This window comes from Heloderma suspectum, chromosome 4 (genome assembly GCF_057233095.1).
Source record: "Heloderma suspectum isolate Gila_16-S chromosome 4, 16-S_ref, whole genome shotgun sequence".
Classification (NCBI taxonomy): Eukaryota; Metazoa; Chordata; class Lepidosauria; order Squamata; family Helodermatidae; genus Heloderma; species Heloderma suspectum.
The window spans coordinates 107877647-107897207 of record NC_139461.1 but is presented as its reverse complement, the minus strand read 5'-3'; the positions used below and the strand labels follow the sequence as shown (position 1 = coordinate 107897207).

The 19561-nt window shown below is 42.2% G+C and overlaps 2 protein-coding genes across 11 annotated transcripts in view; one reads left to right on the top strand and one right to left on the bottom strand.

Moving 5' to 3' along the window:
* The window catches only part of PHACTR1 (phosphatase and actin regulator 1), a 396386-nt gene extending 381512 nt beyond the window's left edge, over positions 1-14874 (top strand). Inside the window, exons 12-15 of the mRNA XM_084850304.1 lie at positions 5717-5857; positions 9731-9807; positions 10290-11203; positions 14521-14874. Of these exons, the coding sequence (XP_084706430.1) occupies positions 5717-5857; positions 9731-9807; positions 10290-10305 (234 nt within the window). The 3' untranslated portion in view covers positions 10306-11203; positions 14521-14874. The remainder of the gene's footprint in view (positions 1-5716; positions 5858-9730; positions 9808-10289; positions 11204-14520) is intronic.
* TBC1D7 (TBC1 domain family member 7) overlaps positions 286-19561 on the bottom strand; it is a 34692-nt gene continuing 15416 nt past the window's right edge. For 4 of the 10 annotated variants that reach the window (XM_084850307.1, XM_084850311.1, XM_084850309.1 and 1 more), the window contains one exon: positions 286-19555. In XM_084850307.1, the coding sequence (XP_084706433.1) occupies positions 19469-19555 (87 nt within the window). In that variant the 3' untranslated portion in view covers positions 286-19468. The remainder of the gene's footprint in view (positions 19556-19561) is intronic. The other 6 variants (XR_014790231.1, XR_014790229.1, XR_014790227.1 and 3 more) reach the window with 6 other exon arrangements.

The window sequence follows — 19561 nt, the reverse complement described above, 5'->3', positions numbered from 1 at the left end:
ACGTCTGTCAGCCTTTGCAGGGCCATTGATAGGGTTAGGTACTCTGGGTATAGCCAGAGGCCCATGCAAGTAGAGTTTCCAGGCAAGATGCTCACAAACCTTGATACACTATTCCTGAGAATGAGAACTGTAGCAAGGATGCAGAGCCTCAGGCCCAGGGGCTGGATCTGGCCCTCCAGGAGTCCCAGTCCAGCTCTCCAAGGTTCCCCAGAAGGCCAGGCCCTCTTTCCCTGGCCCCGCACCCTTTCCCCAAATACCAATCGTTTGGTGGTTTCCATGCTTTGTCCAATTCCGCCCTCCCCCGCAGTCTAAAAGACTGAAACGCCTCTCCTAAGGCTTAGTTACTGGCACGAAGAGCTTTAAGCTACAAAATGCTGGTATGTTGGCCACACCCCTTTTGCCTTTGGTCCCACCCACCTCTGGAATGCAGCTTCTGAGAGCATCTCTGAATTGGGAATTGGCCCTCGGACTGAAAGACATTCTGCACTTCTGGTCTAGAGGGTGACATTTGCAAGCTATAGCTCCAAATAGATTGCATTTATACCCTACTACTGAAATTCAGCAGCAAATTTCTCCTTTTCCTTTGCACTAGCAAGCACCAACCACCTCCTAGTGGGTTCCTGGTCGACAGCTGGTTGGCCACTGTGTGAATGGAATGCTGGACTGGATGGACCCTTGGTCTGATCTAGCAGGGCTCTTCTTAGGTTCTTATTGCACTAGCGTAAGTTTACGCCAGCACAATGTCATTAGCACTACCGCTGTGCCACCAGTGGATACTACCCTATATGTGTAACCTGAGTCACACGACTTGCAAACAAGGCAGTTAGCCCTACTCACACATCTGGCCAAGGACAAATCAATTAACAAACCACATTAGACAAAACTAACCCAATCCAGCAGATTGTTATAGAAGGGCACCACCACCACCACCATCAATAAGCCCTTCACAGAGAAACCAAGCACAACTGATTGGCTTAGCAAAGTTCCTCAGATGTCAATGGATGGATTGCCCACAAATATCCCCAACTAAAGTCTAGTAGCTGGTTACAAAAGATAGTCACTCTCAGCATTGGTTCACGGGCCACCAGCCACCCACTCTGTAGCAGCCACTCCAAATCCTGATCTGTCGAATGGGATCTGGCTTCTTCAGATCAGCTCTCTCCACTCCTCAACAAGCAAAGCGGCTTCTGGTCAAGCAGGACCTGCAGTCTCTTTCCTCCAGAAAGCAAACAATAAATCCAAGCTCTCAAGGGAAGCTAGAGCAATCTCCTCGTTTCTATTTCTTTATTTGTGATACACTGCTGAATATAATAAGTTCCCTCAGTGGTTCACAATAAATATTAAAACCACATTGAAAATACAATATGAAAAACACAACATTAAAAACATTTCCAACTACAATTAAAAATTCTTCCAACTACAATTTAAAAAATTCAAGGAGCAGTAAAATGGAGCGGCATGATTAGTTTAACTACAGCCCAGGGAAAGCCTGGATGAACAAGCACATTTTCAGAAGACGTTTAAAAACTGCCACATTTTCTGCCTCCTGAACAGCATGAGGGAGAGTTTTCCAGAGGGTGGGTGCCACTACAGAGAAGGCCCGCCATTGAGGTACTCCGTGGCGACATTCCATTAGTTTTGGAATGACACACAAGGCCTCCTCTGATGATCTTAAAGGTTACCTGGGTATGTATATGGGAAGGCAGTCTGCTAGGAATCCTGGCCCCAAGTTGTTTTGGGCTTTGTATGACAATGACATAACCTTGTATGTGTGTTGGTAGCTAGGCAGCCAGTGCAGGTCTTTTAACACAGGTGTTATGTGAGCATAGCTAGGTGCCCCAGTGAGCACTCTAGCTAATGCATCCTGCACTGGCTGCAGCTTCTGAACCGCGCACAAGTGCAGCCCCATATAGAACATGTTGCAGTAGTCTAATCATGAGGTTACCAGTGCATGGATTACCGTGGCTTGGCTATCCCTACCTAGTGTTAAGGAAATATCCAAGGCAGGTTAGGCTGAACAGTCAGGAATTTATTAAAGCACATCACAACTGTGTGAGAGCCAGTCAAAACTGAGTCTCTCCAAATACAAAAAAAGGAGGCATTTATACAGACTTAGTTGGAGAACAAAGAAAACACACTATGCATGCTCAAGAGCGAATTTAGCTCAGTAACAATCGTATCAGCACAGCTGCATTCTTATCTTTAGGGATGAGCTACTTTGGTGGATAGGAATTTCCTGCTTATAATGAGCAACTTACAATTACCTTGTCATGGTCAGACACATACACATTCTCTCAGTCCCATCAGGCACCTTGCCTGAACCAAACGCCTACCTTCACACTAGCAACGGGCGTAGTTGGCGTACCAACCGAAGTTGGTAATAGCTGCTGCAGCCCACTGAGGCCACCTGGGCCTCCAGTAACAAAGATCGATCAGGAGCACCCCCAGACTACGGACCTGCTCCTTCGGAGGGAGTGCAACCCCATCCAGAATAGGCAAACACCCCAATTTCTGGACCTGGGAACTGCCAACCCATAGGCTCTCTCTGTCTTATTGGAATTCAACTTCAGTTTATTGGCCCTCATCCATGCCATTATTGCAATCGGCCTGCTTTCTCGATTCAAAACACCCTTGAGCAAGAACTAGCAGCCAAATGTCCCCTTTCTCTAACAAGTTTTGGGTTGAATGTCCACCTCGGTCAGGATGAGCACACCCATGTTAACTCCATATACTAACCCCCTCCAAACCATGGCACAGTATAATACAGCACTTTCTCACATTATACATTCACCTTTATGCCTTCATAAACCAAAAAATGTAAAGCTTAAAATATGCAGATTAATTCTCCTCAAACTTTCTGGGCATTCTTTCCTGCTGTGCGTATTATGCTCCACAACATGGCAAATGCCTGAGGACCAATCTGTTACATATGCAACTCCAATAATTTATATTTTATTTATTTAAATACAACAAACATAGCTCAAATGTTTATCTGCATATTTTCAAAGATATGTGTGTGTTTTTTTAATCGTTTATTGCACTGCATTATGCTGGATTATCGTACTAGTTTTCTGTAAAGCCGGTCTTGGCAGTTGTAAGAGAAAACGAGTAGGCTCAACAGAGCCTTAAAACCCAAGACTCCAAATCCAGGGTGGTGGCATCCCTTAGAATTAGAATTAAAATTAGAATTATGGTAGGTCCTGACAAATGCAGTGCTGACTGTTCTCTTCATTTAAGGGAAATAAATATTTTGCAGCCATTTTTTTGCTCTTGGGTAAATGCATATAGCCAACTATAACTTATATGGACTTCAGTCAGACTGTTTCAGATTTGTGAGTGCCTTTCTCAGCACACTTGGCCTACTTTTTTGGACAACATTGCTTTAGAAAGAATTGTTTTGGAACAATGAAGATTGTTGCATGACAAATAATATTTTGGCCACCAACAGCGGATCTGAATAGTTTGATGTAACATGAACCTAAGTCCTATGCACTCTTCCTTAAGAATTCATCCCTTTGAACTTAATCAGAGGGCCTCTTATTTCTGAGTAAACAGGCATAGGATGGGGCTGCAAGGAAAAAATGGAAAAACTAAATAAGCAAACCTAATCAAGGCTTTCTTTTAAGAACAAATCTCACGCCCACTAAGGATATTGTTATGTTTCAGAATGAGCAAATATGTCTGTTGGGCTTTGCTTTTGTGTGTGCCATTGTCCCCCAAATTCTCTTTGAATGACACCTCTGAATTCTCCCCGGCAAAACTGATTCAGTATATATTGTGTTCTCCTAGGATGCTTTTAACACCTACCCATAAAAGCATGATAGCAACCATGTCCAGCTTTGGTCAGCTGGAGACCATTTGATCTGATGTGCTACAAGAATGCAATATTTACACACATCCTGCCCACACATTTCTTGTTAGTTTGCTGGATCCAAGTTTTGTTTGCTGGATGGTTTTGTGTAGACTTCTAAAAACACATGATGCTCCTATAGTTGCTCATATCAGTTTACAATATTTGGGGGTGATGCTGTACCTCTGACTAGACCACATATAATTTTGCTTACATACATTCTCTTGCCCAACCCAGGTCAGAAATGGAACATAAGTAATTGGTGAGCTACAATATTTAATGAGTTGAGATATATGTTCCAATTGCTTCAAAGTAAACTGAGGAATTTGGCACCAGTGTGAGATGGTTCTGTCCATATTTGCACATTTCTTGCTCAGATATATATTGCATCTTTTCACCAATTCACTGCTACCATGCAGTCTCATTTCACTGGATAGCCCATTCACTGTGTGTGGTACTGATGGTATCACACACAGTGATATACCATCAGTATCAGTACATCTGATACTGATGGTATAGACTGGTAGCAGCTCGAGCTCTGAGCCAACTGTTTAGAGTCATGTGGCAGTGTGCTATGCATTTATTTTAATATTTGTGAATAGCCTTCTCTGCCAATGGCACTTAGGGAAATGCACAAAATACAGAAAAAGAGCGTACAGACTCAAACAGCAAGGAAGAAAGGCAGCAGTAATTGCCTCCAAGTGCTCCAAAAGTCTTGCAGAGCAGGTACATTTTCTCTGCATTTAAAAAATTGAGCACATATGTTTCTTTGGGGGGCTCTCTAAGGAGGGCATTGCACATCTGTGATGCCATCACCAAGAAGGCACTACAACAACGTGCCCTTAAGGAACTCCCACACCATTTGATGGATCAAATCAGTGGCAAATCAGTGGCAAATGTGAAATTAAAAAAAGCCACTACACATTTTGTTCTGTGATGCCCTGGGCAGCCTTTGAATTTAGGGAATGTCTATTGGTGGCCACACATCACATGATATAAGCTTCCCATCTAGTATTAAGATGGCAGAAACCATGGTTCATCTTCCAGCTTTTGGACACCTAAAAGTAGGGATGTCAGAGAATTCTGCCACAGATTTCAGTGAAGCCGAATGCCAATGCATTCGGCCCCCCGAAATCCGTGGCGGAATGGAGCCCCCCTCCCCACCACCCCACGAAAGGCATGTGAAACGGAGCACTTACCTGGTGTCGTTCACGCTGCTTTGAGAATTGTGTCTGCGGCTGCCATTCGCTTCCCCATTTAGGCCGTGATAGGCTACATAAATACATAGCCTATCACAGCTAACGCAGGGACACCATTTGCGTCACTACGGAGGCCGTGATAGGCTATGTAAGTATTTACATAGCCTATCACGGCAAAAAAAGAAAATGCAAATGGCAGCCACCGTAGCCGCCATTTGCATTCTTGTTTTTTTGCCGTGATAGGCTACATAAATATTTACATAGCCTATTATGGCCAAAAACATGAACACAAATGGCGGCCGCCGTAGCCGCCGCCATTTGCATCTGCAGGCTCCAGACGCCTGCAAATGCACCTGGCTGGTGGCTCTGCAGAGTTGCCGCAGAGCGGAGCCGGCCAGATTAGGATTTTGGGGGGAGGTGCGGAGCGCCTCCCCCCCACCGCGAATCACCCCTGCGAAAAGGTAAGTGACTTTCGTACATCCCTACCTAAAAGTGGAAAATAAAGCAGCATTCTTTTTACCTTATGTTGTTGGTGTTGTTCGTGTAAAAAAATCGGCAACATTAGTAATTGGATGGATTACAAATGTAATAAACAAACAAACAAATAAAATACATAGCTTTGGGGAGGAACGACATCTTGGTACATTTTTGCTCTCTGCTCCTATAGCTAAGTCAAAGGCCTACAGTGGAAGAGCTGCGTGAAAGGAAAATTCTCATCCGCTTTAGCGATTACGTGGAAGTGGCAGATGCTCAGGACTATGACAGACGGGCAGATAAACCATGGACGCGGCTCACAGCGGCTGACAAAGTAAGTCAGAGGTGTTTCAAGACTCTTTCAGTCTTGCGGTTGAGCACTGGCTTTTTAGGTGATTTGCAGCAGATCAGCAAGTATTTCTGACTTCCAGTTACTTAGCAATAGCAGCAACAAAATGACTCCCCATTTCTAATGTATACAACTTAAATGAAGAAAGCTTTGGGTAACCAGGAGTGGGTTTTTGTGTGGAAAGACTGTGAGCGCCATTCATTCCTGGTACAAATTTCTAGGATCAGCATTTTTTTACAAATTCCTAAGATTGACACTTTTTAAATTCTAAGAGTATGTCTTTGGACTTGCAGGCTCTGGTTGGTGGATTCTAGTAAAAAAAACAAAGTAGATCCTGCAAGCCTGAAGTCTACCCACCCCTGGCCTAGGAACAACTTAAGAAATGCCAGAAGAACTCATCAGCTCGTTAGCAAATCTACTCACCCTGTGCATATCTTCAAGACAGGGCCACATTCATGCCACTGTTCCACTTCTCTTTCTAGAGAGATACCCCAACCACATCATGCACAAATGTGTAGGCACCTAAGAAATGTAGATAAATTTGAGGCATCTATTCATTTTATTTAGAAATGTATATACCTTAGTTCTGGAGTTAGCAGCAAGTATTTTAAAAATACTTCTAAAAATGCTAAAATACTGACAAGAATATACAAGTAAAAATGTCCTGTTTTCTATTCCCAGCCACTAAATACTAGAGTAATTTTAAGAGGAAACAGCAACTTAGATCACTTCTTGACATTTCCCAGGCTTGAACTGTGGTATGTGTAAGCATAAAAAGTAGGGAAGCAGGCAATGTGACACAACTCTCTCTGTGCCATGTCTGTTATATCTGATGTATGGTGGCCACAACAGAAAAGTGCTTTTGACAGACTACAGGCAATAGTAATAGAACAGAGGGAAGGATTAGGTAGAAAGGGCACAAGCCATCTTCTTTATTTTATTATTCAGCATAAAATACATGCTGAGGATGCTGTTGCAATTCATGTCCTGCTTGTGGGTTCCTGGTCGACAGCTGGTTGGCCACTGTGTGAACAGAATGCTGGACTGACTAGATGGACCCTTGGTCTGATCCAGCATGTCTCTTCTTATGTTCTTATGTCATAAGAACATAAGATATAATCTTGCAATCATACATAATCATATATAATCATATATAATCATTACATGCTGAGACATGGCAATGGTATGTTCAATATTTACATATGCGTAGGTTTTGGTCTTCTAGAGCACAAGCCATTTAACAGATCAAAAATAGCAGCTTGGATTGTGTCCAGAGGGCAATAGATAACCAGTGCAGATGCAAACAGAAATTCATGCAGCTGTTATAAGCATAGAAGCCCTACCAGAAACAAAAGATGGCACCCCTGCTTTTCTAGATAGAAAGCTCAAGAGTGACACATTCTGTGACAAAGTTAAAAAAAAAAAAAAGAATATCAACAAGACTGGATGAGACACAGCAGGGGTCATAAACATTCCTTAAGAGATCACATCTTTTGGCTAATATTTTGATTGTTTCTCATCAGCTACCACTTCCAGTAAAAAAAAAAAAATCAAAAAGGAAAAATGCAGAAGCATCTCTGAGTACGGACTGTAACAATAATTTATTTATTATGCTGATCTCTAAAATACTTGTGGACTATAAAAATGTTTATCATGCAGATCTCTAAAATGCTCATCGCATTTCAAGACTAGGCCTCTTCCTCAGGAGCAACTGATCTCTTAGGCGCGCCTGCTGACAGCTGATGGGACAGACGAATTCCAACAGAAATGGAAGCAGGCTCGACTAAGAGATCAGTTGCTCCTGAGGAAGAGGAGCAGTCGTGAAACGTGTTGAGCATTTTAGAGATCTGCATAATAAACATACATATTTATTGTATGTCCACAAGTATTTTAGAGATCTGCATAATAAGTTATTGTTACAGTCCATACTCAGAGGTGCTTTTGGTTTTTTCCTTTTTGATGTCTTGTGGTACAGCACTTTCCCTCTCTGTTTTTTCTAGTAAAAAAACAAAAACATAAAGGACATTAAACAGTTTTGAATTCCCACATAAATGACTCTTCCTTCCAAAATTCACCCCCAACCAGCACATTCTGATTTCATCAGCCATTACCGAGATGATTTATGGAAGATGTTTTGTTTTCTGCATTTGAGTTAATCTTATGCAGTGACACAAGAAACTGTGTTTTGTCTGACCTCATCTTTGCTGGCTGATGCTGCTTGTTAAATTTTAGATCTGGGACATGCGGGGGTAATAACTTTTCAAACCTTGTGGGAGTCAATAGCCTGTGTGTTCCCTTTCATAGTTCCTTAAGCAGCAAATCAGCTGACTTGGAGGCAAACCTTGGAATGGCTGCAAAAATATTTTGCTTCTTTCCAGGCTGCCATATCCAAAATAAATAAAACAGAACCAAGCTTGAAAGACAGTGCAAAGTGTATGAGATTATGTTACTCTGGAGGATAGAAGTCAAACCAACTAGTTTGTATTACAAGAAAAGGGGATTCCAACTAAACATTAGGAGGAATTTCCTGATGGTATGAGGTGTTCAACAGTGGAACAGAAGGTGATGAACTCTACTTCATTAGAGGTTTTTAAGCAGAGGCTGGATGGCCACCTATCAGGGATGTTGTAGCAGTGGGTTTCTTGCATCAGCAGGGGGTTGGACAAGATGACCTTTCAAAGTTCCTTCCAACCCTAGGATCTTCTTCCAAAACAGTTGCCCAAATATGCACACAAGAGAGGGCTATGCAGTGCCAAGATGGCTGTCTCCAAGTTTTATTACTGTGGCTATCTTTCCAAGTCACAAAGGTGCCTTTGTGTATTGCTTTCCTGCAAACATTATAGAGGACCGTATTTTCTTATGTCCAACTTGTTCTTAATATTATCCAAGATTCACAGAGAAATTGTCCAGATAGCACAACATCAACAACAAAGCCAGTAAACCAGAAGGAAAATGGTCTTTAGTCATTGGTTCTGCCAAGTAAAATGGATAAAAGTCAGACAGAGAAACATCAGGGAAAGCAACATGTCACACTAGCTTAGCCAGTACAGGACAACCTTGTTTGGGGTTAAATGCATTAAAAGAAGGTTCACTGCAACCTACAACAATTCCCAAATGTTGATAACGGTTGTATGAATCATGCCAACGAACAGAGTGAACTAGATGTGGATGAGTTTAGACATATCAGGCTCTGTGATTTCTCCCCATTATAAGCCCTGTTGAATTAATGAAGGAAGGCTATAGGGCATTTATAATAAGATGCTTTAGTGTTCTCCCCAGGTGTTTTCTGGCAGCTTTTCAAGCACTGTTTAAAAGTTGCCTCTTCCATCTGTTCATTTTTCTTGTTCTGGGTGTGTTCCAAATGAGAATACATATTTGTTCTCATTTGAGGTCATTTACAAACAGAACCACAACAAGCCATATCTCTACATTGTTTACAAGGCAGTCATCTTCAAGGTGACATGCCTCATTGCAATATATGCTTTCTTTCATCTGATTTTCCCTTTTAATACAAAGACAACAGTCCTATGCATGCATACTTGTGGGGGGTGGGGAATCCAGTTGAATTGTGGGACTTACTTATAAGTAAACATACATGGAATCCAGGTGCACAATACACTTGCAGATAAGTACACCACATTTTTCAAATCTGGTAGATTGTATCACAAGGTTTCTTGAATGGTGGCTCTAGCAAACTGCTTACCTGGAAGGCATTGTTACTCTGAGTGAATGGCTGATCACATTCCACTATCTCACTACCAGCATCACTTGGGCCTTTTCAACTGATAATTTAGAAGAGTGAATGCTTTTGCCTTTCTTTTCAGCAGCATAATTTGCACGTTTCTTTGTCATTTGCAGGCAGCAATTCGCAAGGAGCTCAATGAATTTAAAAGCACTGAAATGGAAGTTCATGAATTAAGCAGGCATTTAACAAGGTAAGATGGGATTAGAATAAGAATGACAAGTAGTGCTGATTTCCAATATAAGCACTGGCAGCATAAACCTCATACGTAGCCCTGACCAGCCCTGACCGTTTGGTTTTGGATTTGGTCTTGAGTCCGTTCAGTGCTTCACACCATTTCCTTAGAAACCAAACATGAAAGGGAATAGTGACGTGGGGGAGGGGCTCCAATATCACCACCCACTTTTCTGTTTTCCACCATTACCCAAAAGGATGCCCTGGAGCAATGCAATTATGGTCCCTAGTACCTTGGTAGAAAGTCATCTAATACCCATACCCTACCCACCCCCGCACACACGTTTTCCATTAGGAATGATTTAGCAACCACCTAGTGAATTCCGCAAAAACCCATAATCTCTTTCTCTGATTATATGTGAAAAGTCTATTTTTGTCGACACTAATCAAATTTACTCCCCCCACCCCCGCCACCCCTTTTCCCTCTCCTTTTCTTTTTAGGTTTCACAGACCATAGAAACTGAGTACTCCACTATCTTCAAAACGTAACTGAAAAGAACCATAAGTGCTGGTGTCATTCACTTCTCTGTTACGTGCAATGTAAATCTTCTGAACTGCCTTTTAAAAATAAATAAAAACATGAAGGAAAACAATGTTTTCCTACACTGAGTAGAACTACATCGTAAGACCTGTTGGCACAACATTCAGCAACTGAAACCACCCGTGACAAGAATCATGCCAAGAGTTGGCACTTATATTTAAAACTCTTCTGTGTGGATTCCCCGATACTCATCCAAGACCAGCCATTCATGCATACTGTCTTTCTTCAGTCACCTGCTAATCCCTTCAAGCATCTCTTGTCTGACTCAAAAGAAAGCTGAGGCCCTTGGTGTTGACTTGGGCATAAACATGCTGGGCAAAAGCTCAAACGAGGTCTACCATCCTTCTGGCTCAACACTTCTACCAAACACTTCTTTCTGTTTGAGAGCACCTTAGAAAGATGAGGGGGACCCACTCTGAGGATCTACCTATCTTTGACACTTTCCAAGAATCATCCATGAAGGATCTTTCGGCTGGCTGTCTCCTTTGGTTTTTGTGAGGGAAACACAAAGAGGATTCCTCATCATCCATCTTGTTCATTTGATTGACTCCTTTGCTGCAAAAAGCAATTTTTGAAATGATTACAGATACAGGGATATTCAGTAACAAGCTTACCTTTTGCAAACAGAACAAGTCAAGCTGCCTTCTGCCTTGCTTGGTACTTCATGTTTTCATTTGCACCTGCATAGAAGTTGGATGGCATAGCAGCTCTGCTGGTATGGCATGCCAACTTTATACAGATGCCACCGATTTTGTACAGTGCAAGGCAGAGAGCTCAAGATAATTGTAGGGCCGATTTTTCCTCTGTATGCAAGGTATGTGTTTGGAGTTTTTTTAAAAGCAGGGATTTCTGTTATGTAGAACACTACCTGGTGTAAATAGCAAAATATGCTGTTATGAAAGGCTCACATTGATCCTGAGAACCAAAGCATTTGGCAAAACGCTAGAGGTGGGATGGTTTTTTCATTTTGTTTTTAAGGTAACAGGATAACCCTTGCACATTGGAAAGCATTGGAACCAGTCTGTCAAAGCACTTTGGTAGGCCTATTAGCATCAGTATGGTTACTTGATTCAAATTAAGTGTATTTGATTTTCCTTCTTGGCCAGAAACGTCATCCTCTTTCAGCAGTTGAGCAGTTCGCTATGCCCATCCCAAGCAAACAGTTATAGAGTGGTGATTTCAGTTTTTAAGCTTCTCGTATGGGTGTAAGAACATTGGGTTGGATCCAAACTTAGTCATATTTAGAACAGAAGCATTGAAATTAATGGGAATAGAGGGTTGTGCCAATGGTGTGATTCTGCCACCAGGAGACTGCTGGCAGAACCAATTTCCCCTCCTCTATTAGTCCCTCACATACTCCCACATCTGCACTGGAAGTTTGGGGGAACCTCCAGAGCAGAGTTAGGGGGCACGTTGGGGTTGTAGGGAGGAGGAGAGAATGGGGAAGACCTATTGTACAAGATTTCTGCCTACATGAGTAACTTCAGTCACATTCATTTCAGTAGGTCTACTCTAAGTATGACTAAGTTTGGATCTAACCCACAAAGTGATAATGGCTATTCATTTGCTTTGGAAAGTTTGTACAGGAAAGCATCACTTTTCCTTTATAGCAGAACAACTGTGAACTTGTATTCCCTCCTCATGAAAATTCTCACTATTCAAAGATTATCAAACTCTGTCAGATAGAGACTGCCTAGGTTAAGAATAACCTCTCTGTTCCTCACCCAGAGTAAAATAAAATGGCCTCTTCTAGTGATGTGTGTGTTTATCCTGAGCACAAGAGCAGGAAGGTGAGATGAAATATTAGGTATTGGGTCCAAGCAAGCCTAGTGTGCTTTGTTTCTACATTAAGGGGCACAGACTCTGAAAACATCTGGTAAAAATAATGGGATTGTCTCCTCTACTGGTTAGTCCATCAAGTGGGTGGAGACATAGCTAGGCACGCTGCACTTACTGCAGGAGGGAGGAGGGCAGGATAGATTGAAACTCTTGTTCTTTTGTCCAGTTGGCAATGCCGATCTACTCACACTCTATGGTGTTAAAATAGCTAGTTCTGCTCAGATCTTCAGGATCCTGTATTTGTCAACAGTTGTGGGGTAGCATGCCAAAGCCTTTTATCCAGGTGAGTTTAGGTCTTTTGTCTTCAGTGAAACAAAGGACAAAGCTAAGCATCTTTTTTTTGAGGCATTTCCCCTGCATGTTCCAGGGACCCAAAACTCTTGATTTATCTCATGTGTGCCTCCCAAATAAAATGTAAATGATGGCTACAGCTACAAATTGTGCTGGTGGAACATTTCCTTCTACCAATAGCAGATTGCCAAATATTGCAGCAACCTGGTGCCCTAGATATGTGTTGGACTACAGCTCCCAGAATCCCCCAGCCAGCCAGTTCTGGGATTTGTAGTCCAACACATTTCTAAGGCACCAAGTTGGGGAAGGCTGCAGAGAAATACAAACCTTGTACAAGAAAGTGTGTAATTAACCGCTGACTGCATCTTAAGTGTGATCATTGCTAATATAGGGAAACCTGCAGTTCCCTGCCCTGAACTTCAGATAAATCATCATGAGAGAAGATTATTTAATGGGAAGGAATGTTTTAAATGTGTCACCAGTTATTCTGCTTTACTGGAGATAGCGATGCACTTAGCTGGAGGAAAAGACAGGCTTCTTTCTGCCAAGATTACTTTCCAAGTGGGAAGGGCTATGAGCTGAGGGTTTAGCTCTATTTTTTGTTCTCTTTTAGATTTTGGAATCCATCTATTTGGGAGTGTTTTCACAATATAATTTTCATATCATTTCAAGACATGGGGCTCAATCCAGAGCTATCCACATGCAAATGGGCACTACTCACAACTACTACTAATGGTGTACTTCATTGCAGATGTCCACTTTTGCCCTACAAGATGCCAAGTGGCTGGGAGTGGCTGTCCACACTATATTGCCATTGTACCCATTGGTACATTTGGAAGTAGATCTGTGGGTCTACTCTGCCAACCCATATAGGCTTCCTTTACCCATGCAACAGGACGGCGTGGATTTTCTTGCACAAAGGAGCGATGGATTTGCCCGTTTTCTACACACAGATCAGGGGTGCAAAACAACTGTTCCAAATGCTCCACATCTCTACCATACACAGAAGCAAATCACTGGATTAGAGCAAAACACTGACCCTGCTTCCAAAAGGAATACATACATCGTAATTTATTTTTCTTCTAATGTAAAATGACCACCTAGCAAAGCCCTTGCATCAAAAATGGTTTACTTTTCAAGGCTGCATGGTGCTTGTTCTTCGCAGAGCACAACCAGTCAGCTAAATGCTATGCTATTCCTCCTGCACAATGATCAGATTGCTGGTAACTGCGAGGGCATTGCACTCTGAATGCTTAACACAACCTATTTCCCACTGAAATCTACGGTGATGGGCATAAGCATGGATTTACAATTGCCCTGCTGCCATTAATTTCAACCAGCTTTTGCAGGAGACCTTTCGTTTATTTGACAGAAGGAGAAAACCCCTCCTTTCCAGTATGGGCAGTGAACTTTTGCATTTACTCAAATATGCCTCTATTATTCACATATAATTGAAGGTTATCACACCCACACACACCCCTGCAGTTTCCCTTATTGTGCAGACAAAATACTTTCTCCCCCCACCCCCCTCAATATCAGTGAAAGGGTAGTGATTAAAAAGGGCAAACAGGGTTGCAAATTATTCCCTTCTCTAACCTGTTTATCCAGCTTCATTGTTGTGTGAACAGAAAAGCAAGGGCAGGGTGGGTGTGGGCTGCTCATCTGTGCATTTCAGTTATTCCGGAACCAGTACATTTTCCAGTTACTCTCCAAGTCAAGTGTATGTACATAGTTTTGTCTTTGTATAGGAGTGAATGTGGTGACAGTCAAGCCCGTGATCTTCCAGTATTGTAATTTAACAGATTATGGCTGTATGGAAAAACATCAACAAAATGTAAATACCTAGAGGAAACACTAAAACAGAATCTCTACATCCTAGGGTTTTGTACATATTGAAACTGCATGGTATTTAAATTGTCTCAGATGTATGCAGTTTCTTTAAAAAAAAAACATTTTAAAAGAAAAATTGTTCTGGTCTTATTCTTTCCTGTCTCCTATCAGTCAGACAGTGCTGCAATCAAATGACAGGCTGCAGGCAGGTGATGTCTTGATCTAGAAAGCAAAAGGATGCTGGCAAAAAGCTCTGAGGGACCATCCCAGCATCCTGCAGAATTGCCTCCTATCAAGCATAGTAAACATAACCATGACGACAGATAATCTGGAAGTGTAACTCAGAACCACCACATGACTTCTTTGGGACTTTTTGACTGTTGAAATACAATGGTGAGCTGACTCTGCACATGTTGAGGCTACACAGGAGTTGGGAGGGTCAAAGCAGCTTCACTCCTCAAGATGTAGAAGTACATGTTTATCTACCATCAAACCATCATTTCTGAATAAAAAATCATTTGCTGGGCCAGGGCTCCTTGGAAAACATACCATTGAATCTGGACGTGTTTTCTCCTCGTACCAGAATGCAGTTTTCTACGCTGCAGCAATTCATACACTGCTAACTGATTATGCATAAAGCTAAAGATACAGCTTCAGCTATAGTGTGTGTGTGTGTGTGTGTGTGTGAGACAGAGAAAGAGAGACAGAGACGGGGTGGGGGGCTATTTTCTGGATGTGTGCATGGGTATATTCTTAGACAAACTCCCAGTCCAGACCACAGCTGTCACTTGTCCACTCCTATGACATAACCCCAAGCAAATGCTTCCATTGTTTGTAGTGTAATCATCCCCAACTATCAATGGTTCCATTACATCAGTTCCTGATGGGCTACAAGTCTTCATTCACCTGCCTATATGTTTTGGGCAGCTCACCAATTTTTAATTGCCTTTCCACCATCTGTTTGTTCTTTTTTTTCACATGCTCAGCTGCACACCTGTGTGTGTAAGAGAGAGAGAGAGAGCGCGCGCACAAGCACACATCTGTTTCTTGGGAGCGGGGGTAGGCAACCTGGTTCTCTCTAGATGCTTTCCCACTACAGTTACCACCAGCTCCAGCCAGCATGGCTAATGGTCTAAAGGTCAGGGATTATGGGAGTTGTAGTCCAAAATATCTGGAAGACACCAGGCTGCCTACCCCTGCTTTGAAGAAAAAGAATGAAAATACAAAATGGCAACTTAAGTTCAAAATGGCAACTTAAGTGTAAGGCGATGCATCTCAAGGCAAGAAATCCTAGCTTTACAGCTATATAGACAGGATCCAAAGGAGCAGTGACTAACTAGCAAAGGGATCTTAAGTTTTGGTGGAGCGCACAGTCAATATAGGCAAAAGCCATGCTAGAGATTATTGGGAAAGTGACTGAAAATAAAACATCCTGTATGTCATAAAGTCTTGATATAAATTGATTTTGCTGCCATGGTTGGAATACCATGTACAGGTTTTGGTAACCCCATCTCAAAAAAGATATCCCAGAATTACAAAAGATGCAGAAAGGGGCAACCCAAAATTATCAAGGGGTTAGAGCATCTTGGCTGAAGCAAAATGTGACTGAGCAGGGTACACAATAAAGGTTTTTCAATTATGCATGGTGAATGGAGGAAAACTCTACTTTCTCCTCTTCTAACACTAGAACAATTTAACACAGTGAAATTGATTGAGCGTAGATTTAGGAGAGACAAAAGAACGTACTACTTCACGCTATGCAAAATTATAGAATTTGCTGCCACAAGATGTAGCAGTGGGCACTAGCTTAAGTGATTTGAAAGAGGGGTTAGATCAGTTCATGGAGGGGAGCAGTACTGCTTGTTCAGATTAGGGATGCTAGAGAAATCTGCAAATAAATTCAGATTTTCATGAATCTGACCCCCAGATTCTGTAGCAGACTGTTTTTTCCCATCAGGTGGATTCCGTGGACTTTCTGACTTCCCCAAATTTTATACAAATGTCTTCGTAGAAACATACACAAAATAAAAAACGTGGCTAAATTTGCACCAATTCAGAAATAAAACAAAAAAACCAATTCCAACAATGGTCGGGTGATGGAATGAAAGGCACCTGACAATCCACAAAACAGACAGAATGGATTTTACATAATCCATATATCCCTAGTTTGAATCTTCCTATTCAAAGGCTGTATGGCAACAGTTGCTGGACCCTTGTTCTGATGCAGCAGAGCTCATAGATTTATATCCTTTAATCAGATGGAGATGGGGATGGCACTTCATTTTGCCAATGCTAAGAGATCAGTTGTTCCCAACCCAGCAAATGGAGAGAGAGCCAGAGAGAGTAAAGGATCTGTGCGTTCATTGCAGGCTTATGGAACCTTCAGGACCATAGGTCACCTTTGGCAAGCAGTGTATTTCCCTTTTCTGTCAGTATAATGGATGGAAGAATCTCTTCGTGTTCTTAGGTGGTGCCAAATCTATGTTCTTACACGATGACAACTCTATCCAGTCTTTTATGGGGGAGAGGAGAGAAGAAGAGTTAATATCTGTCACTAATTTGGAGGACTAGGCTGAACCTTTTTACAAACATCTTCCTATCGCAGTTTTTTTATTCCGTCCCATCCTTGGGATATCTCACTTGTGATTTCAGTACATGGCACCATTTAAAAAACACCGAAACTACATTTTATACACTGATTTTGCACTCGCCACCAAAAACCTCCTTCAGCACCTCTCTTTCTGTCTCTCTCACCACCTCAGCACATAACAGTTATTGATTAAAGAACATGCCACAGAATTAATAACACATACTGCACAAAAGGAAATGCTCCTTGCAACCTCATTCTTTGCATGTACAACTGGGCAATTAGAAGTGAGCTCCCACTGACATTTAAATGGCAGAGTTTGATAGAACCCTTCAGCATTGCCCAGAAGTCAAATCAGCAGTTAATACACTGATCTGAAATTGCTATTCTTCATGTGAGAAGTTCAGCGTAGCTAGTTTATCTCATCGCAGCAAGTAGCAACAGCATGCCACGGACGGAAGATTTTGTTATTTTAATAGTTTGGCACCTTAGCTTGAAATAGTGATTCATGCCTGTGACACTGAGCTCTCATGCACTTATTGGCACTGCTGATGAAAGACGATGAAGTCCCACACAGTAAAAACAACAAAATACGGATTCTTTCCCAGAAAAGCATTCACTGACCACATACCCAATGCCACCTTAAATCATAAAATAATCAGTAATTTAAGTACTTTGGATGGAAAGAGCTGTGCACCCCAGAACTAGACTCTCTGACAGTTTCCCAAATTAAAATAAATAAATCATCTGCTTCCTGATGCTGAAATGTTGGAGGGGACAATATTCTGCTAGCATTGTCTAAAACAGGTATCATCGCCACCTTCAGCACACAACTCCCATAGAATAGATTACGCAACAAAACATAAGGAAGAAGGAAGGATTGCGGAGTATTTAACATAGTATTATACTATATGGAAGTAGTAAAGTTCTGACAGGTACCAAAGTGCAGGAGAAGAGAGTGGATCAGGGCTTGATCAAGGAGACGGGTGGATGGCATGGAGAAGCGAATTTTTCAAACACAGACAGACGGTTGTATCCAATGTTAGTCTAACTTAAGTCCCAGTCATTTCAGTGAGTCTGCTCTAAATAAGACTTAATATTTCATGCAACCCAGAGGCATGGGAAAGGTGAGGATGATCCTGCACATGTTTCACAGAGGTGGAATAAAAGAGAGGACAGAGCTGGGTTTGGTAAGATCACACAGGACAAGACCTTTTCAGACATAGATGGAAAACCTCAACTTGTGAAGTCTGAGAAGGAAATGGAGTGGGCACAGGAGGCAAGATGAAGAATAAAAGGGGTGTTGACAGAATGTTTTTCAGCCAGACTCATATCATTATTTAAATCCCACCTTTCCACATCACTAGACACTCCCAAGGCAGCCAGCAATGATTTAGAAGCAATAAAGACGCAAGGAAGAGCAGCAAAAAAGGCATTTCAGAAAGTAAGGGAACCAGGCAAATTAGATGAGACATCACATAGTATTCTAGCCAAAGGCCTGCCAGAACAAACAAGTTATTTGTCAAAGCCAGACTGCCATCAAGGTCAACACCAGAGGGATCTCTCAAGAAGGGGATTTTCCCAGCCCAGGCCAAGCAGCAGAGAATAACGTCGAGCTGGAAAAAGTGCAGAAAAAGGGTGACCTAAATGACCAGACTGGGGCAACTTCCCTTTGAAGAAAGGTTACAATGCCTGGGGTTTTTTAGTTTAGAAAAAAGAGGTGTATAAAAGAGGTGTAGAGAATGTGGACAGAGAGAAGTCCCCTCCCCCCTACCCACATAACAAGAGAAGCCAGGATCAGCCAATGAAACTTTCTATCTCCTTATGCACCTTGGCTGTTCGCTCCCATTTGTCTTGTCTTGCTACGAACACAGGATAGAACAGCTGAGATGGGGGAAACTTTGCCAGAGTTGGTTCATACCAACATCGGTGGGGAAGAGGAGCTTTATTCTAGAGGACAGAAAGCCCCTGGAGGCTGGGCTGCCAGTTTCCTATCCCTAACGTAGGCCCTTCCTGATACAAAAATAGGTTGCTTGACGGGAAAGACACAGCTTGACCAGATGGACACCTCAGTTAAACCAGAGTTCTTGGATTTAAGCCAATTTAGTGCCAACAGGAGTGGGCGGGGGAAGAGTATGAAACAGAATAAGTGTATTTTGCTTAGGACTGAGCCAAAATTTAATTTCAGTGAGCAAAACTTAACATTCCATCAAGTACTTCACTTCGGTGCCTTCCATTTTCCAGTTGGCTTCGCCCTGAACCACTTCTGGAAATAAACTTGGAATCAAGTCCAACTGATGTAAAAGGGACTTCGCTACAGGTAAGGGATCACAGACATTCAACTGATTTAAAACCATCATGTCTACATATATTTATGCACTTCAAACTCTTCAGATGGGGAAGCAACAAATCACAGTAATTTTCTACTAGCATGTCCCCAGTCTTTAAATAATTTTAATTAGATACATTGGGGAGGGAGAAGATGTCCCTCCCCCCCCGCCAATTCTGAAATGCTGTGTGGGAAGCGCTGTCTCAGACTGAGTGAGCAGGGGTCCCGCAATGTTTGTGCCACAGCTCAATAGCTTTGCTCACAATTGCGTCAGTGTTATCTTGAGGTATCTGCAA